This window comes from Oryctolagus cuniculus, chromosome 4 (genome assembly GCF_964237555.1).
Source record: "Oryctolagus cuniculus chromosome 4, mOryCun1.1, whole genome shotgun sequence".
Taxonomy (NCBI): Eukaryota; Metazoa; Chordata; class Mammalia; order Lagomorpha; family Leporidae; genus Oryctolagus; species Oryctolagus cuniculus.
In genome coordinates, this window is record NC_091435.1 from 54783380 (window position 1) to 54807518 (window position 24139).

Consider the following 24139-nt stretch of genomic DNA (forward strand, 5'->3'; position numbering starts at 1 on the left):
TGGAATGAAAGAAGACCTGACATGGTATGAGCAGAAATCTCAGGGACAAGTTTAACAGGACAATGATGAATATCCTGAATTTAATATTTCCCCATGTGGCAGCCAGACTTAGATGGTCCCCAGCGATTTTTGCCTTTGGGTATTCAAGCCTTTGAATAGTTCTCTCCCACACTGAACAGAGTTGACCAACAGGATATTACAGAAATGATGGAATGAGATTTATGAGCTAGGTCATAAGAAAGAGTGTAGCTTCTGTTTTTGTTTAAGATTTATTTATTTGAAAGGGAGGGAGGGAAGGGGAAGAGAGGGACAGAGACAGAGACAGAGAGAACAAATATCAATCTTCCTTCTGCTGGTTCACTTCCCAAATGCACACAACAGGAAGGGCTGGACCAGGCCAAAGCCAAGAGCCAGGAACTCCATCCAGGTCTTCCACATGGGTGGCAGGGACCCAAGTACTTGAGTCACCATATACTGCTTCCCAGGTACATTAGTAGGGAACTGGATCGGTAGTGGAATAGGTAGGACTTGAACCAGGCACTCCACTATGGGATGCAGGCATCCTAAAAGTGGCTTAATCCACTGAATGTGGCTTCTATCCTGATCTTTACTAAACTCTAACTATGGGGAAGATAGCTGCCTTATCAGAAAGATATCCAAGCAGCCTGGAAAAGACCAAATGGAGAGGAGCTGAGGCCTCCTGCCAACAGCAAACATCAACTTGTCAGGTATGTGAGTGAGCCTCCATGAGAATGGATCCTCCAGTGTAACAGAAACCTTCAAATGACTGTATGTTTGTAACCCTGGCCAGCATCTTCACTGTGACCTTAAGAGACCCTGAGCCAGAACACCCTAGCTAAACTGCTTTCAAATTCTGATGCCTGTAAATGGCAAGATAATAAGTGTTTATTGTTTTTAAGATGTTGAGTTTTGGGGTAATTTGCTATGCATTGATTAATATATCTTAAAAATGTCTTATTAGATCTGCATGTTTACCTAAGACTGCACAAAATAAAAAAAAAACAGGTTACATGAATATGGAATAAATGATCAAGAGCTATGATCCTTTCTTGTTCCTTTCTCTCTCTCTCCCTCTCCCTCCCCCACACACATGCACAATCAAAAATGTCTACTATACTAATATAACAGCTATGAGCACAGATGAGTTCATAATTCTTACCTATCCCTAATTCTAACAAGTCCTTTCATACAGGTGAGTGATTTAATCTATTCCAAAAAAAAGTCCCCAAAATCCCTTAGATTTAACAAATGTTTAATGAGAATCTACTGTGTCATGGCCATAGCACAAAGCATACATAATATAATACAAATCACACACTTATATGGAAAAGAACACCCAGAGGAAAAACATTTTTGATATTTATAATTTCCTATAAAACCAAGACACTGGGGCTGGTGCAGTGATGCAGCAGGTTAAACCGCTATCTGTAGAACTGGCATCCCATGTGAACGCTGGTTGGAGTCCTGGCTGTTTCACTTCCAATGTAGAACCCAGCTTATATGCCTGGGAAAGCAGTGGAAGATGGCCCAAGTGCTTGGGACCCTGCACCCATGTGGGAGACTGATGAAGCTCCTAGCTCCTGGATTTGGCCTGGCCCAACCCCAGCCATTGCAATTATTTAGTGAGTGAATCAGCAGATGGAAGATCTTTCTCTAGGTCTCCACCTCCTCCCCCCTCCATAACTCTTTCAAAAAATTGAAATAAATCTTAAAAAAAAAAAACAAAACACCTACACACATACACTAGGGGCTGGCACTGTGGTGTGATAGGCTGAGCCTGTGACACTAACAGCCCATATGGACCCTGGTTCATGTCCCAGCTGCTCCTCTTCCAATCCAGCTCTCTGCTTAAAGCCTGGTAAAGCAGTGGAAGATGGCCCAAGTGCTTGGGCCCCTGCACCCACGTGGGAGACCTAGAAGAAGCTCCTGGCTCCTGGCTTCGGATAGGCCCAGGTCTGGCCATTGTGGCCATTTGGGGAGTGAACCAGTGGATTGAAAACCTATCTATCTCTCCCTCTCTCTGTCTGTAATTCTGCCACAAATAAATGAATAAAATTCTTTAAAACACACATTTTTCCTTTATAAAAAGATATTTGATTTCATCCAAAGATAGTATGAAGTAATACCATACCTCCCATTCAGATGTGGAAACTACAATTAAATACCCTAATGTAGTTAGGTGATGCCCCTCATGGATGATGTGGTGACTGAATGGCCCTTTCTTACAGACACATCTTAGAATGCTCCATTGTGGATAGCCCAAAGGATTACCACTATCACCTTAGCAAAGAATGAGCTCTATAAAAACAGAGACCCTAATTCCTTCTGCTCTAGAGAGGTAGTAAGAAAGTGAAAAAAGGCGCCAGCGCTGTGGTGCAGTGGGTTAGCACTCTGGCCTGAAGCGCCAGCATCCCAGACGGGTGCCGGTTCGAGACCTGGCTGCCCCACTTCCGATCCTGCTCTCTGCTATGGCCCGGGAAAGTGGTACAAGATGGCCAAAGTGCTTGAGCCCCTGCACCCATGTGGGAGACCCGGAAGAAGCTCCTGGCCCCTGGCTTCGGATTGGCGCAGCTCTGGCTGTTGCGGCCAACTGGGAAGTGAACCATTGGATGGAAGACCCCTTCCTCTCTCTGTGTAACTTTGACTTTCAAATAAATAAATAAATCTTAAAAAAAAAAAGAAAGTAGAAAGATACCTAGTATCACTGAAATATTAAAATTAGGAGAGAATAATAAGAAAATACAAGCAGATGGGGCCAGTGCTGTGGCACAGCAGATAAAGCCACTGCCTGCAGTGCTGGCATCCCCTATGGGTGCCAATTCAAGTCCCAGCTGCTCCTCTTCCAATCCAGCTCTCTGTATGACCTGGGAAAGCAGTGGAAGATGGCCCAGGTATTTGGGCCCCCGTACCCTCGTGGGAGACCCGGAAGAAGCTCCTGGCCCCTGGCTTCAGATCGGCCCAGCTCCTCCCTCTCTCTCTCTCTCTCTCTCTCTCTCTAACTCTGCCTTTCAAATAAATAAATAAATAAATAAATCTTTTTTTTTAAAAAAAGAAAATACAAGCAGATGATTTCATAATGGAATCTTCTTTAGCTCTGAAAAGTGTTTTCATTTTAAGTAGTGGTCCACTACTAGAATTTAACTTCTATTTGCAATCTCATGCACACAACAACCCAAGTTTACTCAATGGCAGGGCCTTGAGATGTTTCAAAAGCAAAAAACACTCACAAAGTTACAACGATAAAAATTTGTAGCCAGCTATAAAATATTCTGTGAACATAACATGATACTTGTCATCTCAGGCAGTGAGACATGTTGGGGAAATATGGACAGACCAGATATGGTACAAAAGGAAGGGCTTTTAATTAGAAAACCCAACAACCAGGAGAGATCTGTCATAATCCGGCATCTTAGATATCAAAAACTCAGTGTGGTGTTTGTTCTTTCAAATGATGAGGGGAGGGGAAGGTATGGCTGATGCTGACACAGAGCAGATGAGGAGAAAGCATTTATGGGAAGAAGACTTACCTACCACTGAAAGCTGAATATTAACAACCCAAACCCAAACAAACACCAGTCGGACCTGTTCAAGGAAGAGAAATCAAAGGCATTCTAAGTTTCAAGAACCTTACCTCACAGTCAGAGTCCTGAATTTATCACTGAAGGAGATAATATCATCATGGTCATTAATATCATGATTTCCAAAATGAATACTCAATAGAACTTAGAACAGGTTTACGAGTAAACAATAAATGATACAAACCTTCCAGAAGAAAAAAATCATCAAACAATTTCAATTGAAATCTTGTCCCAAATGGGTTTTGTATCAATATGATGCTGACCTATCTAGGAATGTCCAACTAATTTGTGAGGCCTAGTGCAAAATGAGAACAAGGGGCCTCTTGTTCCAAAATCATTAAGAATTTCAAGATGGCAACAGCAGAGCATTAACCAAGCGCAAGGGTCTTGTGTTACTGCAGAGGAAGCATGTCCATGAAGCTCATTCTGATCCTGTTAAGGGTAACAGAAGTCAGAAATTTCAACTTCACCTTTACATAATGAAGAACTGCTTGAAAATGTCAAATGATAAGTTTTTAATGGAATTTCATCACAGACTGCAAAGCAGTCACTAATTTAATTACATTCAAGATGAATAACTGAGGAGTAGAATTACTTTAACCAGTGAACAATTTCTTGTCTCATCACTGACTGAATGGTTTTTAAAGCCATTTTAGTGAGGGCTTTTGCTGTGGCATAGTAGGTTAAGCCTCCACCTACAGCACCAGCATCCCATATGGGTGGCAGTTCATGTCCCAGCTGCTCCAATTCTGATCCAGCTGTGGCCTTGGAAAGCTTCAGAAGATGGTCCAAGTGCTTGGGGCCCTGCACCCATGTGGGAGACCTGGAAGCTCCTTGGTCCTGGCTTCGGATAGGCCCAGCTCTGACCATTGTGGCCATTTGGGGAGTGAACCAGCAAATGGATCACTCTCTATCTCTCTCTCACTCTCTGTAACTCTACCTCTCAAATAAATAAGATCTTAAAAAAAGAATTTTAGTAAAGCCTCTGAAAACTCTCTGGCAACAACTGAGGGGATCCAGCAGAGGTCCTGCATATTAGGATGGTAATCTGACTTAGATTCATACTTTTATTCTTTCTGATAGCAGGCAGCAAAAGCCTCATTGGTGTTAAAAGAAATTTTCCCCAATGAAGCGCTGAATATCACATAGAAATCCTGGGCTTGGATCTAGGTGCAGTAACATGCAGCTTTATCAGTGTATTATCTGCCCTTTGGGAAAAGAGAACATGTTTTTGGTTGTAAATGAGATAGCTATTACTTTAATACAATAGTTTTTAAAATTATGAAACATATTATATTCTATAAAGAATAATGGATGCCCAAGTAGCTACTTCTCAGCTCTCAAGAAATCAAATATTAAAATTTTAATTGAGGCGTTCCTCCTTTCTCCCACGGTAACTACCATTCCAATTTTTCTATACATTACCCCCTTGCATTTTTTAGCACATACCTACCTATTCATAAAATATTATCTTGCCTGTTTTTAACACCAAATTTAAATGACATCATACCTTACCTATCCATTGCCAATGTTTTGCTCATCTAATATTTTTCAGATTTATCTATGTTGTTGCATGTAGTTCTACTTCATCGGTGGTGTTGCCTAGGCTTGCAAAAGCATTTCTGTGGGTCCATCCACCTGAGCATGTACCCACTCAAAGCCCTCAGGTGGCAGAGGGAAGCCCAGGGGTCTGTGTCCGAAGGGTACTGGTGGTGTGGAGAGAGCGTGGATACAGGGGCTGACTCTGAACGCGTCCATGCTCGCGGGGTGCAAAAGCAAAGGATCTTGACAGCTTTCCCTGTAATGAATTCCAGTTCTGGAATTCTAAATTTGAATTTGACCTTCCATGCTGTTAGGAAGTTCTATTTAAGATAGGAGGCTAAAACATATTTCCTTTACTCAGCTTGATTTATAACTCAAATATGCAGAAATGAAGTACGCCGGCCTCCATGCATATTACTGAATGGGCTCCATAAATAGACTTCCCACGCTTTCCTCAAATCTAGCTGTTACAGGAGATCAACAGAAACGTTACTCTCTTCCTACGTCCACATTCCCTGCATGAATTTCCCTCCGCCCTCTTCTCTCCACTGACGGTCCTAACTTTAAGTTCGACGTCAAATTGGAACACAGATGCTAACCCGCCGCCAAAAACCAACGCTCCAGACTCTTGTGGCCTTCTACCGGGATGCACTTCCCCACATACCCGCCCACTCCGTCCGGCCCGGGGACTCCGCGGCATCATGGGATATGTAGTCTTTGGTGGGGCAACTTCCTTTATTAAGTCTCCTCCCCCAAGCGTCCCACGCTGCCTTTCGCCTTCGGGACGCCGTGACGTTAAGTTTGTACCCTCCCTGCTCCCTCCTCCTTTCTTTCCCGTTGGAGCAGCTCAGTCCGGGACTTCGGAAGACCTTTTACGACACTGGGTGTCAAGAGTCTGTCTCGGCGCCGGTTCCACTTTTCGGCAAAGTGACGTGGACGTCAACAGCAATGGCGGAAGGAGAAGAAGTCCTGGCACTACCAACGTCAAGTGGCGACGGCTGGTGAGTGAAAGCCGGGGGCTAATGCCCACTGGCCCTTTATTCTTCCTTCTCACTCTCCTGCCCGTCCCTGAGACACCAGCTGGCGCCGACGTTTAAAGAGAAAAGCCATCGTCGGCCAAGTCCGGTGCTCTGCCCCGCCCCCTCTGCCTGCCGGGTCCCCTCCGTCAGGTCCTGCCAAGGGGCTGGAGCAGGACTGGAAGAGCGAAGGGTGTCGTCCAGGTGCTAGGCCTGTCACTTCGTCCTCCGGTCTCCAGATTTTGCTAGAGAGGGTGGTTCTAGGGCTGGGTTGGCCAGAGGTTGGTAGGGGAGTTGCAGGAGGCTGTTTAAGCAGGAAGTTTTTTTGGATGTAGATCTGAGGCACTAGAATACCATTTGAAGAAGAGATGCTTTGAAATTATCAGCACGACCTTTGCCTGAGGGTTCAGAGGTTGAAAGACACACCCCGAGTGGATCCTTTCCACGTAATTGAGCTATTTTTTTCCTTTTTTTAAAAAAAATCTCGTTTCGATCCCAACAGTTTCCACGTTCGTCTCTTTCACAGAAGTTGTATTTTCCTACCTCCTCTTCTCACAGGTCGATTTCTAAGCTTAGGATGCAGTGTGGGACTTCGCTCTTGTGATCCCAAGCCTTGGCATGCATACCTGATTTGTTTTGAGGTAGTGGGGAGGACAACTTTACTCACCCAGTAATCTCGGAGAAGCGCTCCTACTTTTGAAATAGTTCATCTTCACAGTACACCATTAGGAATAATAAACATCCTATGTTTTTAAAAAGGAAGTTTCGAGGCTTGTCTAGTTTTTGTAGCTGATGTAAGTGTATTAGTTTGGGACTTGCTTGTGTATTATATAGGTGTACAGCTCACTGGCACTCTACTTACCTAAAAATAATACAAGACACTCTTAGTCTTCAACTTTTGTCTTTTGGGGAAGGGAATGGAAATCATTGAAGAATTATGTAGTAATTGAAAAATTCAACTTTTGTTTAGAGACATCAAATGTTATCTTAGTGCATGTACTCTGCAGAGTTAGGAGGAGAACTTATGATGACCTAGATGTTATTTTTTCTATTTACCTATAGAGTTAAGGAACGTAGTTACAAGGTAAAAATTAATCTTATTCTGTTGGAGTGTGACTTTAAGGGGGTTATGGCAGAAACCACTTCTAGCTGGAGTCGTTGGGGAAGGCATCGTGAAAGCATTGATGCTTGAAATAGGCCTTGAGGAATGAATAGGACTTGGATCTATGCTGGCTAAAAGAAGGGAGCCACGTGTGTAATTTAATTTTTTTAGTAGTCACAGTAAAGACTCCAAAGAGGATGTTAAAAATAATTTTAATGATCTATTTTATTGAATTTATCCAACCCATTATTTTGGCATTTATTCACTGTTTTTAAAACAATTAGATAATTTTGAATCTTTTTTGTACAAAGTTTTCAAAATCTGATGTACATTTTACATTGACCTTACATCTCAGTTTGGTGTAGCCATATTTCAGATGTTGAGTATCCACCTTCAGCTGAGGGCTAACATATTAGTGCAAAGATGGGAAAGACCTCAGCATGGAGTGATGGGACAAGCAAGAAAACTAGTGATTTGTTTGGAGAGTAACTACAGCTAGCAGAAGAGAAGCTGCAGAAAAATACATCTGGAAAAACAATGGAAAGCTTTTCAACCAGTTATAGGAACCTTTAAAAGAAATCCATGATGTAGACATTGCAAAACTTTTCAGAAAGTGACCCAGCTGTTTGTAACTTGAAGCGTGCTATTTTGGGTGAGTAAGTTGTTGTATCATAAACTGGCTGCAATCAGCTGGCTGAGGGCCCTGAGGGGAAATGTTTCTAGAATTAAAGTATCTTTGGGGAGTTCTTAAGTTAGGAGGATTATGAACAAGAGTATGGTTCACAGGGGCAGAGTGAATGGTTACTGGAAGGTAGCTTTTGTTTCCTTTTAGGGTTCCTATGTCTTTGATATGGCTTCTCATTTTCGTTCATGTCTTATTTTTATAAATAGAGGAACCTTGAGGTATTCTGCTGTGATTTCTGTTCTTCCTCTGTTCTTTTCTAATCTTGCTCTCAGCCTCATTCACTTCACCAGTTCCCTAGAAGTGAGTTTGAATAGAGTCAACAAAGACCTTGGGGTTGAGAGTCATAGGTTCCGTAAATCCTGTTCTCTTAGACCACTTGGTGAATGGATGGTTATAGAATGGGGACTCTTTACTCTTTTTATGAGCGATTAGGCAGTTGAACTTGTTAAAATTATATATCTACCTCCCATCCCCCCCCTTTTTTTTTGAGAGGTGGAGAAACTGCTGGAGCTCCCATCTGCTGGTTCACTCCTCAGCTGCCTGCAATGACTAGAGTTGAGCCAGCACAAAACTGGGAACAAGGAACTCATCTAGGTCTCCCACATGGGCAGCAGGGACAGGGACCTCCTAGAGTCTGCATTAGCAGGAAGCTGGAATTGGGTACCAAAACCAGGACCAGACCTAGGCATAGTATAGTCCCATATGGACTAGAACCAGCATCCATAGGAGATGCCGGTGCTTCAGGCAAGGGCTTTAACCCGCTGCGCCACAGCGCCAGCCCCCCACTTCTAAGATTTTTAAAAAAGATTTTATTTATTTATTTGAGAGGCAGAGTTACAGATAAATGGAAAGAAAGAGATAAAGATTTATTGTCTGGTTCAGTCCCCAAATGGCTGCAACAGCCAGAGCTGGACTGAATTGAGCCAGGAGCTTCTTCTGGGTCTCCCACATGGATATAGGGGCCCAAGCACTTGGGCCACCTTCCACTGCTTTCCCAGGCCATAAGCATAGATCTGTATCAGAAGAGGAGCAGCTGGAACATAAACAGAGCCCATATGGGATACTGGCACAGCAGGCAGAGGCTTAACCTACCACCCCACAGCTCTGGCCCTTACTTGTAAGATTTTTTCACTTGTAATTGTTTTTAAATGCACAGGTTAGAGTTACTAAATGGTTTTTGCATATTAAATAAATGTATCTCAGGGCAGGCATTTGATGTAGTAGTTAAGATGCTATTTAGGACATTCATGTCCCACATCAGAGTGCCAGCTAGGCTCCTGATTCCAGCTTCATGCTAATGGGTACCCTGGAAGGCAGCAGGTGATGGCTAAGCAATTGGGTTCCTGCTACTCACATGGGAGACCTGTGTTGAATTCTTAGCTTTAGCCCCACAGCCAATACAGGTATCTGAGGAGTAGGCTGGTGGAAACAAGCCCTCTCTCTCCCCTGTCCCTCACCTTGAAATTTTTAAAAAATAAATGTATTTTAATTCATTTCCCTCTATATGTATTCAACTGCAAAGGTACAAGGTCATTTACTACATAAATATAGTGAGGTAAGTCAAGTAATTGTGAGGTGCTCAGATGAGCTGCAATTTATAGCTAGTTTATGGGTAGGATTCTTCTGAAAAGAATTGATAAAATATGCTTGAGAAAGCATTTCTGCTGCATAATGCTGAAATGCAAATTCTACTCAGTATAAACCAGACAATGCCGTCCTTTTTATCAGAAATCAAAGTGTAGCAAAAGTATTCATAGTTCAGTAATCATTCATTGTGTACTGGTTACATTCAAGCTGCTGTGTATGATTTTAGAAAAATTTGCAACAGTTTTAAAAATCAGAACTGTACATTGTGGAGCCTTGTTTAGATACTTTAATTTTTTCATTATTTCTAGGAATAATATGTAAAGATATCTTATGAAAATATCTAAATACTTGGTGTTCTGGGAAATTATATGCTGTAGCAGAATAAAATTGGATTAAAGTCTACAATTTGAAAAGAAGTAGTACTTGAAATCACCAAGATATTAAGAATCCCAATTGGAAAGCAAATGCATTCCTTAACGTTAGGTTCATAAGATCAGATTGTTTCTTGTGGAAATAAAAGAGTAGTAAGTTAAAAGCCACTTAGAATAAACTTGTATCCTAAAATATAATGTATATCAATTTTTAGGTATCTGCCTAACCTGAATCAGGGAAATGACTGATTATATAATTTGTTTCAAGTCTCCATCCTTTTTCATGAAGGGTAAAGCCATTTTTTTTGAAGATTTAGTTATTCGTTTGAAAGGCAGAGTTATAGAGGCAGAGGCAGAGAGAGGTCTTCCATCTGCTGGTTCGCTCCCAACATGATTGCAGCGGCCAGAGCTTGGCTGATCCAAAGCCAGGAGCCAGGAGCTTTTTCCAAGTCTCCCATGCAGGTGCAGGGGCCCAAGTACTTGGGCCAACTTCTGCTACTTTCCCAGGCCATAGCTGAGAGCTGGATCAGAAGTAGAGCAGGCAGTACTCAGACCGGCACCCATATGGGATGCCAGCACTGCAGGTGGCAGCTTTACCTGGAGTGCCACAGCGCTCAGCCCCAAAGGAATTTGTTTGATCATTTAGCTGACATAGTTTTTCATAGTTGAGTGGGAATGCTATACTGTGTATTTTGTGTTCTTTTAAAGTAGTTTACTATATAAAACTAATTGTGATATTTACTAATTTTAGCTAGAAAATACAAGAATATACTATGCTTTTACATAGAGCCTTACCCTGTGTGTGTGTAGATCTGAACAAAAGCTCTAAGAGAATAGGAGTTTGGGAATTTTTGTTATTGCCTTGTTAGAGATGAGAAGGCAGGCTTAGGAAGCCATCTGACAAATGCAGGTAGTGGAAGATCTGGAACTTAAATATGTGCCTTTTTGTACCTTTTCTGAAGTTATGGCATCGTGTTGTATGAGAAGACTTCAAGGCGTTTATGGAAAATGAAATTAAATGATAAAACTGTAAACTTTATTTCTCAGCATAAGTTCCATCAAGTTCAAGACCTTTTTGTAAGTGAAGATATGCCATTTAGTCCATTCTTGAAGTACTAGGGGACCTAGAAATTGAACTAGTCAGTGCAGTCTTTTTTTTTTTTTTTTTTTTTTTTGAGTTTTAAAAATGTTTGTTTGTTTATATTCATTTATTTGAATATACAGAGTGTCAAAGAGAGGTATCTTCCATCTACTAGTTCACAACCCAAATGCCAACAACAGCCATGCCTGGGCCACCCATTTGCTGTACTTGTTTTTCAGTGAGAATTCTGTCAGTTGAACCAGTTGAGATGTCTGTAACGTGGCTGCTTTTCTGCTGTTAGTTGTCAGTTGTCTTCAACTAGGGCATGAACAAGGTTATTTTTTCCTCACAAATTTGTGTGTATAGTCTGCCTCTATGGCTTCATCTTCAACATCATTTTGTCTTCTCTTAAAAATGAGTTATCCATTTGTAACTGCTGATTTACTTGAGACATCGTCTCCAAAACTTTTCATAATTTTGGGGATTTCAACATTCTTCTTCCCACCTTGTAATGTAAATTTGATGTTTATTCTTACTTCAATTTTAGCAGAATTCATGCTGCTTTTTATAGGGTTTGTTTTCAAACTAATGTGTTACCCTTCTTAGTGACTTAACTAGATCTTGCTCAAACATACATGTTATAACAAGTTAGTATAAATTTATTTTTGTACAAAAAATTTGAAAGCCATGTATAGATTTTTCATGATATGCATTTTCCATAAACCTTTTGAAGACCCCTAGGATATCTCACATTTACTTTAGTGAACACCTATGGAGAGCCCATGTGAAAATATAAAACATATATAAAATATAAAACATATATAAAAATATAAAAACAACTTTGTGTTTTGAAAGAAACACTGTTCAAAGATGTGAACTGTTGAGCATATGTGTCTATTGGTTATCTGTGACACATGTCAGGCTATAAAGGTATGAATTACCACCTGGTCTGTTTTGCATGATACGCAAGAAAGGACAGTACAAAACTGACAGTTTGTATACTATAGCCTTTTCATTTTCATAGTACTGTGTTCCCATTTCCTTGCCAAAGATCACATAAATGGATTCGTTTTTTTAATCTCAAGATATTATGGGACCGGTGCCGCGGCTCACTAGGCTAATCCTCCGCCTTGTGGTGCCGGCACACTATGTTCTAGTCCCGGTCGGGGCGCCGGATTCTGTCCCAGTTGCCCCTCTTCCAGGCCAGCTCTCTGCTGTGGCCAGGGAGTGCAGTGGAGGATGGCCCAAGTGCTTGGGCCCTGCACCCCATGGGAGACCAGGATAAGTACCTGGCTCCTGCCATCGGATCAGCGTGGTGCGCCGGCCGCAGCGGCCATTGGAGGGTGAACCAACGGCAAAGGAAGACCTTTCTGTCTGTCTCTCTCTCTCACTGTCCACTCTGCCTGTCAAAAAAAAAAAAAAAAAAAAAGATATTATGGTTACATGCCACATCGTGAAAGTATGTTTTTCTATTTAATGTATTATATATATTTACATTTTATTAGTTTACTATTTGAAAGGGAGAGAGAGAGAGAGAGAGAGATCTTCCAAATGCCAGCAACCGCTGAGGTTGGGCCAGACTGAAAGCAGAAGCCAGGCACTCCACCTGGGTCTCCCACATATATGGCAGGAACCCAAACACTTGGGCCATCACCTGTTGCTTACCAGGTACATTAGCAAGAATGGATTGGAAGCAGAAGCAGGACTTTATCTTAGGTATATTTTGATATGGGGTGAGGGTGTCCCAGGCAGTGATTTAAAGTGCTGTGCTACAGTGCTTTCCCCTATATTTTATATTTAAGATATATCTATATAATGGTATTATATAATTGTGTCTTTTTAATATATAACAAGTAATTTAATTATATTAACTGTGTGTTGGTAGCATGTGTATTAAAAAAATTAGTTTATTTTAGTATTGGAAAAATAAGTATTGGAAAATACTTACGTAAGTATTGGAAAAATAAGAAATTTGCTTTTAAAATAATCCCTATAAGTTATTTCTCCTATCTGGAGTTTCTGGCCTTGGTTTTGAATTATACAAGTGATGTGTAGAAGAAGGTATCTATCTCATGTAAGTGTGTAAGTGCATACCAGAAATTCTTGAGCCTTGTTTTATAAATTCTGTTTAGATTTAATCATCAAAGTGAGTGTCAATGAGATTTTTTTTTTTTTTTTTTTTTTTTTGTCAAATACTTCATTGAAGGCTGGGACCTAGCTTATAAAAATAAATCCTGTATGGGTGTCTTTGCCCAACTGTGATCCCCAGTAGAGAAGTACCCTTAGAATTTCCCAGATGTTTCAGTATTTTCACTTAATTTGCAATACTTGTTCCTTTATTTTCCATAATGCTGATTCCAAGAAAAGGAATATTGTTGGCACTTATTTTATCATTACATTTTGTATAAAGTGGTAATTTATAGTAGATGTAATGTCTCTCTCTGACTTTTGATATTTTCATCCCATTCTTTTGTCTTAGGCAAAAGACATGCTTTATTTTCAGTTTCCAAGTGAACTGCTTTGGAAATAAAACAACCCTGATGCATTTCTTTGTGTTAGAAAGTCATCTCATGTTATGGAAAGGAACAGTGTTGAAGACTTTGAAAAAACATCCAAGAGAAGAGGATTTAGAGCACTCTGAAGTTAACTGCTCTTTAGTAGACAAATTAGTCTTTAATTTTGTAAGCAAACCTTATGGCAGATACATTGCATTATGCATGTTGTTACAAGAAGCCTTTGTTATTGTTGTTTTTGCTTGTGTGTTCTTTTTACTTTGGCAGCCCGTGAGGATTTCTTTTTAGCAGAGAAAGGGGCATCATTGATTCCATTGGTACAGTTTGATCTACATGGATTATGGGATCAAAACTAAGTCTGTGAGGGTTGACGCTGTGGCATCATAGGCTAAGCCTCTGCCTGCAGCACCAAGGCTGGTTTGTGTCCCGGCTACTCCTCTTTGATCCAGCTTTCTGCTATGGCCTGAGAAAGCTGTGGAAGATGGCCCAGGTGCTTGGGTTCTTGCACCCACATGAAACTAGAAGGTCCTGGCTGCTGGCTTTGGATTGACTCAACCCTAGCCATTGCAGCCATTTGGGGAGTAAATCAGTAGATGGAAGACCTTTCTCTCTGTCTGTAAAACTAAGTCTGTGAAGAAGATTTAAAGCCTCTCCATTGGTAGTTAATTTTAGTAGTTGGAACAACATGTCTGTGATCTCTATCCCCTTTTCCTGTTGTGCAGTAGTGAAATACCCTATAGCTATATTGATTGGCTTGTAAAGCCAAGAGGACTAGATTTAGCACATTCTTTACTTGGCACAAGATCCTTGTTAACTTAACAAATTCTGGTAAGGATTACATTAGTTCATAAGGGAATCTCCCCAAACTGCTTTTGTGTATCTGATACTATCATAAAGTTTCAGTGATTTTTTTTTTCTTTCTGTGTTGGTGAATGGTTTTTTTTTTTTTTTTTTTAACCATGGCATCATCCAAATATATCTCATTAAAATACTTGTAAAAAGCATGTCTGGTTCTTGCTACAAATATAGAAAGTATCAAGATTTCACAATTGGGGGCTGGTGCTATGGCGTAACAGGTAAAGCCTCCCCTGCAGTGCTGGCATCCAGTTGGGGCATCAGTTCAAGTCCCAGCTGCTCCACTTCTGATTCAGCTCTCTGCTATGGCCTGGGAAAGCAGTAGAAGATGGCCCAAGTCCTTGGGCCCCTGCACCCATGGGGGAGATCCACAAGAAGCTTCTGGCTCCTGGCTTTGGATCGACCCAGCTGCCACCTTTGCAATCATTTGGGGAGTGGACCAGCGCATGGAAGACTTCTCTCTCTGTGTCCCTCCCTCCCTCTCTCTCTCTCTCTCTGCGCCTGTGCCTCTGCTTCTCTGTAACTCTGCCTTTCATATAAATAAATCTTAAAAAAAAAAAAAGATTTCACAGTTATACTATAATAAGACAGTATGTTTTCAAGGTCTTTTTGGGATGTAATGTACTATTGTTAAAATACTTAGAAAGTTTTTATGGTTTGAGTTAGATATTTAAAAATAACAAATTTCATAGTACATATTAGGGTCATTGAACTCCATCCATATTTGTGTAATAAAATTGCACTCTTTCCATTTCTACCAAATGTCATACAGAATATTCAGGAACTATTTAAGGAGTTCTGTATGTCACTAATTTGTAGCCAGTTTGCTAATAGCAGCAAAATAAGTTGAGACAAAGCTTTGCTGCTGATGTCTAATGGCCAGGGCGTGAAGAAGTACCCAGAAATATGGTGGCACAAATTAAGCCATGAAACCACAACTCAACACATGCAGCTTGCCAATGCTTACTCACTGTCATGCAATTTGCCAGTGCTTGTAACTTGTTAGCTGGTCATTTTAGAATTTTAAAATGATTATTCAAAGTCTTGAGCCAGACTGGCATGGTTTAGTCTGTGCTATAGTTTATATTCTAAACAAATCTGAGTAAACTGCACTCTGGAAGGAGACAGAGAGAAAGGTCTTCCTTTTCTGTTGGTTCACCCCCAAATAGCCACTACGGCTGGAGCTACACCAATCTGAAGCCAGGAGCCAGCTGCTTCCTCCTGGTCTCCCATGTGGGTGCAGGGCCCAAGCACTTGGGCCATCCTCCACTGCCTTCCCGGGTCATAGCAGAGAGCTGGACTGGAAGAAGAGCAACCGGGACAGAATCTGGTGCCCCAGCTGGGACTAGAACCTGGGGTGCCGGCGCTGCAGGCAGAGGATTAGCCAAGTGAGCCGCGGTGCCCGTCTCAACAGAATTTAGATAATAGATCTTGGGCTAGAACCTTGGAATAGCCAGCTAGAATGTAAGCCCTGTGGAGGAATTGGTTTTCTCTCCACTGCTGCATCTTAGTGCCTCACACAGTGGCTACTGTGTAAGTCAATCAAAATGTATTTATTGAAGGTTTAAATAAGAGGTTTGAGTGAAAGAGAAAATGAGATGAGTAGAGACTGCTGTTTTGATGGACTTAAGCAGTAAAAGAAAAGAGGTGACTTTTTGAATGGGAATTAAGACCTTTTGAATAAGTAAATGTGGAAATATTTGAGGCAAGGAGAATAATAATTATAGGTTATATTCTATGTGCTTCTGAATCCTAGAAATATTTTCAGTGATGATTTCTGGGTCCATTTTTTTCTCTTGGCTCTGGTTAATACTGTTAACAGAGTATTCTATACAATAGAAATAATGTCTTTAAGATGTTTTCATAACAGATTTTGGGCTTTTGTTCATTTCCAGTTATTTAGCTTTTGTATTGGTTTTTTTGTGTGTTTCTTTGCTTTAAAGATTTATTTATTTAAGAGGCCAGCGCTGTGTTGTAGTGGATAAAGTTGCCAACTGCAGTGCTGGCATCCCATATGGGTGATGGTTCAAGTCCTAACTCCTCCACTTCCAATCCAGCTTCCTGCTAATGCACTTGGGAAAGCAATGGAAAATGGCCCAAGTACTTGGGCCCCTGCATCCCTGTGGGAGACCCAGAAAAAGCTCCTGTCTCCTGGCTTCAGCCTGGCCCATTGCAGGCCATGGTGGCCTTTTAGGGAGTAAACCAGCAGATGGAAGGTCTCTCCCCCCTCCCTTCCCCTCTCTTCCCCACTCTCTCTGTTATTCTCCCTTCCATCTGCTGGTTTACTCCCCACCAAAATTTATTTATTTGAAAGGCAGAATTTATTTGAAAGACAGAGAGAGGGAGAAACAGAGAGAGAAAGATCATCCATCATGCAGTTCTCTTCCCAAATGGCTACAATGGACCAGACTGAGCCAGGCTGAAGCCAGAGCCAGGAACTCAGCCTGGTCTCCCATTTGGGTGGGAGGGGTCTAAGTACTTGGGCCTCTTCTGCTGCATTCCCAGGTGCATTTGCAGGGAACTTGATTGGAAGCAGAGCAGTGGGACTTGAACTAGCACTTTGATATGGGATACTGACGTCACAGGCAGAAACTTAAATTGCTACATATTGAAACTGGACCTGTGTTTTTATGAAAATAATTTATCTTTGACCTTTGATCATTTTAAGACAAAAAAAAAAAGGTGATGAATTTTCCCTGTTTTTTGTACTCTGTATTTAAATTTAGATTGATTACATATATTATGGGTCCTAAGTTATGTCTCTCTTTTTTGTGTTTTTGTTTTGAGAGGCACAGAGAGAAAAAAAGAGATCTTTCTTTTTTAATAAAGATTTATTTATTTACTTGAAAGCAGAGTTACAGAGAGAGAGAGAGGTCTTCCATCTGCTGGTTCACTCCCCCGTTGGCTGCAACCACTGGAGCTATGCTGATCCGAAGCCAGGAGCTTCTTGCAGGTCTCCCACGCGGATGCAGGGGCCCAAGCACTTGGACCATCTCCCGCTGCTTTCCCAGGCCATAGCAGAAAGCCGGATTGGAAGAGGAGCAGCTGGGACCTGAACCGGCACTCACATGGGATGCCGGCACTGCAGGCTGCAGTCTTACTACGCCACAGTGCCGGCCCCCAAAAAAGAGATCTTTCACTCGCTGGTTCACATCCTAAATGCCCACAACAGCTAGGGCTGAAACGTGCCAAAGCTAAGAGCCCACAACCCAATCTAGGTCTCCTTCGTGGGTTTTAGAGACTTAACCACCTGAGCCATGGTCACTGCCTCCCAAGATGTGCATTAGGAAGCAAGAATTTGGAGCCAGGGTTCACGATATGAGATTCCGTCATCTTAGCCAGTGTGTCTTAACTCCAGTTGGTCTTTTTGAGCTACTATAATCTATTTTTTATTATAACAGAAAAGGATTAGATTCTAAGAATTTTGGAAACTAATGAAATTGATTTAACTTATTTCATAGAGTGAGAGGCTTCATGAATTAAAAATTCCAATGCAGATGATTTTGTTATTAGGAAAGAAATGAAGATGATAGGGGAGTGCTCTTTATAGAATGGTGAGGATTAAAGGGGGTAAGAAATAATGGAGGTGAACAGGAGATGGGAGACTGTGTGTATGATGAGGGAGAAGTGCCGACATGCATTGTCACAAATTCTTTGAAAAAGTTCTGCCAGGTGTTTGTTAGCTAGATGGAAAGGAAAGTTTCGGAGGAGTTGTTGTTGTTATCACTATTAATGTTTTTCTAATATGGCAATATTTGAGCATATTGGCTCAGAGGAATCAGTAGAGAAAGAGAAATAGAACTTAGGAGACAGGGTACAGTTGATTAACTCTGAGGCTTCCAAGAAGTTGCGAAGATAAGACCCAGGTAAAGTTACCAGTCTTAAACTCAAGAAAGGAGGAAAATTGTGTCTGGAAGATCATAGTTGCTTTTTGTTTCTTTGTGTTTGAAACTACTTGAAATAAAAGGGAAGAGATTCTTGGTGACCTGTGTTTTCTCTTTGAAGTAGAGGTCAAATCACCTGAGGTGAAGTGTAGACAAAGCAGTCTGAAGAAAGTGTGAACAGGAGCTCTTCATGCAGCATTGATGCCTAACAGATAATAGGGCATGATGAATTTAGTTAGCATCGTGAAGTTGTCTTATTTTCTCAAGAAATCTGTATTGAGCAGAAGATAGATTCCAAGAAAGCGGAACTGATTAGTTAACCCAGTATGGGGAATTTACAGCTTTCTGAATGTTGAGTATGTTATCAAGAATCTGCTTAAAGCCTTGGGCCATGGAATCAAGAATGAGGACATGGAGTGAAGCCACATGAAAGCTCTCCTATCAGATCCATGCCACCTTTCCACCCTTTGCCCTTGACTCCATCCATAGGAAGTATACAGAGAATACCTCTTCCTCAAAAGCAGTTTTATTCTGTATCCAAAAATTGAACCAAATATTTTTATATTTTTAAAAACTTACATCAAACTTTGTCAAATATGTTTAGGAGACTTTTGTAAACTATGGGTTGAACTTGTTTATGTTCTAAACAAAGAAATATATGTTTAAGAAGAAAATTATTACTTTTTTTCTCCTTGCAAACTTACTATATTTGCTTATTTTAGTAAAAATACACATAATTCCCCTGTCCCAGCAAAAAAAAAAAAAAAAAAAGAAAAGAAATTAAAACTCTCCTGTAAGTACACCACTAGAAATAAACACTTGAAAAAAAGTTTCTTCCCAGAATGTATGAAGAGTGAGTGGGAACAGTATCCTTTACAGACATCTGTGTTTGAGCATGAATTTTAAAACTTTTCACTTATATATGTCCTTAGAATCATAAACTTATTTCCATGTCAGTAGTTGTTTTTCAGCAGTTCACATTATTTCTTAGAATTTCATCTGCTGATTTAAATCAGTTCTTATTTTGGGACAATTACTGTAGTTTTTCAAGGTTAAGCACTACTTTGAACATGCTTGTAGATGAATCATTTTGCTGATTCTCAGTTATTACTGGGTGAGTATAAATGTTAAAAAGGAATCCATAAATACTTATTGAAATATATCAACATACTCAAGCTGTACTGACTAATGCTATGTGAGAAGTGAAAGCTACCTCTCCTCTTGTTTCTCTGAAAAAGCCACCTTTTGCAATTTTGTTTTGTTCTGATGGATACTACCATATTTCTAAATAATATTTGATTTCTTCATTACTTGGCTAATTAACACTAGACAATATTTAGTGATTATTCAAGAATTTTTGAGGAATTCTTGAGGAATAATTCTGTGCTAAGGAGATGTAGGAAAAGATGAAAGACCCAGACTGAGTTCTGGGTTCCTGGTTTGGTCCTGGCCCAGCCTTGGCTATTGTGGACATTTAGGGAGGAAACCAGAGGATGGATGATCTCTCTCTCTCTTTTTTTTTCTTTTAAAATATTTAATTTTTTTAGGGAACATATTTTTAATTTATGTTATAGTCAAAGGCTTACTGACATCACTAAATACAGAGTTCAAAAAATAAAAAAATAAAAAATCATAGTCCAGTAGGAAAATAGGCACAGGTTATTCACAATAATTAAAGGAAAAGATGTTCAGCTTCACTCAAGTAAATTAATTTTTTTTTTTTTGACAGGCAGAGTGGACAGTGAGAGAGAGAGAGAGAGAGAGAAAGGTCTTCCTTTGCTGTTGGTTCACCCTCCAATGGCCGCCGCGGCCAGTGTGCCGCTGCTGGCGCACTGCGCCGATCCGCTGGCAGGAGCCAGGTGCTTCTCCTGGTCTCCCATGGGGTGCAGGGCCCAAGGACTTGGGCCATCCTCCACTGCACTCCCTGGCCACAGCAGAGAGCTGGCCTGGAAGAGGGGCAACCGGGACAGAATCCGGCGCCCCGACCGGGACTAGAACCCGGTGTGCCGGCGCTGCAAGGCAGAGGATTAGCCTATTGAGCTGCGGCACCGGCCTATAAATTAATTTTTTAAAAAAGATTTATTTTATTTATTTGAAGGACAGTTACGGAGAGAGGTAGACACAGAGAGAGAGGTCTTCCATCCACTGGTTCACCCCCCAGATGGCCACAATGGCTGAAGCTAGGCCCATCCAAAGCCAGGAGCCTCTTCTGGGTCTCCCACATGGGTGCAAGGGCCCAAGGACTTGGGCCATCTTCTACTGCTCTCCCAGGCCACAGCAGAGAACTGCATAAGAAGAGTAGCAGCCAGGACTAGAACCGACGCTCATAAGGGATGCTGGCACTGCAGGCCAGAGTGTTAACCTGCGCCACAGCGCCGGCCCCAACAGTATTTAATCTTATAACATATTCTATAGCTTCAAAGTTAGAGAGGCAAGTTTCTACTTGGTAACCCTAGAGCTTTAGATTTGCTCTTTCCTGAACTTTGCAAGCAAAGGAAACAGTTATGTATTTTTCACACTTACTGGAATAAACAGACAAGACCTGTACTTACGTATTTTAAGACCATAGCTGAATGTCTGTCACATTTGTGCCAACCTTTAGCTTGTAAGGTCAGTAGAAAGCTGCCCACAATCAAAGAAGACAAAAATAATCATACCCCACCAGACATGCATTTTGTTTTTTTACTTTTCAATTGTACATATTGCTTGTTCAAAAGTAGAAATTTGCTTAGGGGAGGAAGAATTTATTTGATTGCTAAATACTATTAAATTCCTTTCTCTGCTTGATCCTTCTGTGAATTATTTAACTTCATATTTTTTAGCTCTTTACTACTTACTTTACAAGCGCATGGTTTTCTTACTTTTACAAGTGTATACCTGAACCTTCAAATACTTTGTTCAGAAGATAAGGTTATGTTTAATTATTTAGGTTTGTGAGAGGTCTCTTTTACCAAAGGTGTAACACTTTCTGATCTCCAAAGGAGCTCTTTCTGTGATTTTGCTGCTGGAGACTGTTTGTGATTCCCTGGGGACAGCATCAAAGACTCCAACAGCAGCTGTTTCAATAGAGATGTGCTTGTACCTTATTTGTGATTTAAAAAGTGCTTTGAGGATTGGACATTTTGCCCTCAAATACTAGCTTTGTTGTTTGTAATAACAAGGGACTTGGCAAAGTTACTTCAAAAAGAAAACAAGCATTTTTCAACAGAAATAGAAAAATTCTAGTCCACTTATTTGGTAACAGAACTCCATCTCATTAAGTGATATTTTCAGTCTCTCATTTCATTTACTCATTTTATTATTCAAGTATGTGTTATTTAATCATCAGTGATGCCATTAAATTTTCTTCATTTCATAGTTACAAACTGTCCCTTCAAATCCTAGCAAATTGTCTTGTACATTTTAGGTAGCATGTAACAGGTAAACCCCAGTCTTTATCAACCAGAAGCCAACAGTAGACTTGAAATCTCTTTCACTTCCAACATTTTGGTAACCGTATGGCAAAAGAAGAAAACTTCCTTGTGTATTTTATATTTATCTTCTTTTCATAGGAATTTTCAGTAGCTTTGTGATGGAACCTTTTAAATTTGATCAGTGCTTTTCTGTTGAATATGATCCCAAGTGATTACATTTTCATTTAATTTTTTTAAGGAAGTAACACTTTATGAAATTTATATTTTTAAACTAATGTTCTTAGAATCCTCTCAATAGGGGAGGCTTAATTTATTGAGAGAATGAGGAATGGGAAGAATCTACTTTCTTCAAAATCACAAAAATGGTAGGAAATCCTGATTTTCTGATCTTAGTGGAATGATCTGCCTTTTAGGCTGCTTCATAAGTATGTTGGATAGGAAGCAGTCCAGTAGAAGACTCATAGAATGACAGTCGCTTTAAATAGCACTGCACTCTGGCTTCAGAATCAGCTCTTAAGGCAAAAGGTTCTGGCTGAAAAATCCATCAGAACATTTCAGGCATGGAAAGCCAAGACACTGTGGCAAAAAGTATCCTACATGAAGGGCCTCAGTGGGTGAGACCCCAGCAGAAAGAAGTGGTCATCAAAGAAGAATGTACATTTCTCTGAAGGGAAGAGAGAACTTCTACTTTGCTTATGGCATTCTATAAATATGGAAGGAGTTTATGGATTCAAAAGGCTTCCATAGCCCAGGCAGCTCATGTCAAGAGCCTTGGGTGATCACTAACATCATACATAAGAGTGTTAATTGTTTTTTTTTTAATAAGATTTATTTATTTATTTATTTGAAAGTCAGAGTTACACAGAGAGAGGAGAGGTAGAAAGAGGTCTTCCATTCGATGGTCCACTCCGCAATTGGCCGCAATGGCCAGAGCTGTGCCAATCCAAAGCCAGGAGCTTCCCCTGGGTCTCCCACGTGGGTGCAGGGGCCCAAGGACTTGGGCCATCCTCCACTGCTTTCCCAGGCCACAGCAGAAAGCTGGATTGGAAATGGAGCAGCCAGGCCTCAAACCGGTGCCCATATAGGATGCTGGCACTTCAGGCCAGGGTGTTAACCCGCTGTGCCACAGCGCCAGCCCCAAGAGTCACTGTGCAAGAACTTCCCATGCAAGACCTCTGTCCTAAAAGAGTTGGATTATGAGAGTTTATAGTAACACTTGTTTGCAAAGATTTACCTTGTTTTAATGTATTACGTGGAGGATATTTTCTATGTCTCATAAGCTATAGTAATGTCTTAAGTGCTCACAAAAGATGTACCATTCTTGGGTTCTTCTTCAAAGTTAACTAAGCGTCTCAAAAAAATATATAAATAAACTTCAGGAAAAACTACTGTTTTTCCTTATTGTAAAAATAATCCTTTTGGTGTTCTATTGCACAATAGGGTAACAATAGTTAACATAGCATACTGTACCTTTGTCCTGACTGTTGATGTACAATTTAATACTTTATCCCTTTTAGTATTTTTTTTGTTCTAGTTAATACTATTGGTTGAACTCTGTAATCAGCACACATTTATTCTTAGGTGTTGAAATTTAACTTAAAAGTGATCTTAAATATAAGAGAGGGAAGAGATGTACAATTTGGGACATGCTCAATCGGACTTGCCCCAAATGGTGGAGTTAGAAATATGCCAGGGGATTCCAATACAATCCCATCAAGATTGCATGTACCAATGCCATCTCACTAGTCCAAGTGATCAATTTCAATTCACAATTGATCACACTGATAGGTCTAAGAGTCAAAGGGATCACACAAACAAGACTAGTGTCTGCTAATACTGACTGATAGAATCAAAAAGGGAGAGAACGATCCAACATGTGAAGCGGGATACACAGCAGACTCGTAGAATGGCAGATGTCCTAAACAGCACTCTGGCCTCAGAATCAGCCCTTAAGGCACTTGGATCTGGCTGAAGAGCCCATGATAATATTTTAGGCATGGAAAGCCAAGACACTCTGGAAAAAAAAAAAAAAGAAGAAGAAGAAGAAGACCTAAATGAAAAGTCTCTGCGAGTGAGATCCCAGTGGAAAGAACAGGGCCTTCAAAGAAGTAGGTACCTTTCTCTGAAGGGAGGAGAGAACTTCCACTTTGACTATGGCCTTGTCTAAATAAGATCAAAGTCAGCGAACTCAAGAGGCTTCCATAGTCTTGGCAACTCATGACTAGAGCCCAGGGAGACTACTGATGCCATAAACAAGAGTGTCAAATTGTTAAATCAACAACAGGAGTCACTGTGTACTTACTCCTTATGTGGGATCTCTGTCCTTAATGTGTTGTCCAATGTGAAGTAATGCTATAACTAATACTGAAACAGTATTTTACACTTTGTGTTTCTGTGTGGGTGCAAACTGATGAAATCTTTACTTAATATATACTAAGTTGATCTTCTGTATATAAAGAGAATTGAAAATGAATCTTGATGTGAATGGGAT

General features: G+C 40.6%; 1 protein-coding gene across 2 annotated transcripts in view; it reads left to right on the forward strand.

Annotated features, from left to right (window-relative positions):
• The first annotated feature begins 5911 nt into the window (after positions 1-5911).
• The window catches only part of TBC1D23 (TBC1 domain family member 23), an 83024-nt gene continuing 64796 nt past the window's right edge, over positions 5912-24139 (forward strand). Inside the window, exon 1 of one of the 2 annotated variants that reach the window (XM_070071986.1) lies at positions 5912-6142. In XM_070071986.1, coding sequence (XP_069928087.1) covers positions 6090-6142 — 53 coding nt within the window. In that variant the 5' untranslated portion in view covers positions 5912-6089. The remainder of the gene's footprint in view (positions 6143-24139) is intronic. The other variant, XM_070071985.1, reaches the window with a different exon arrangement.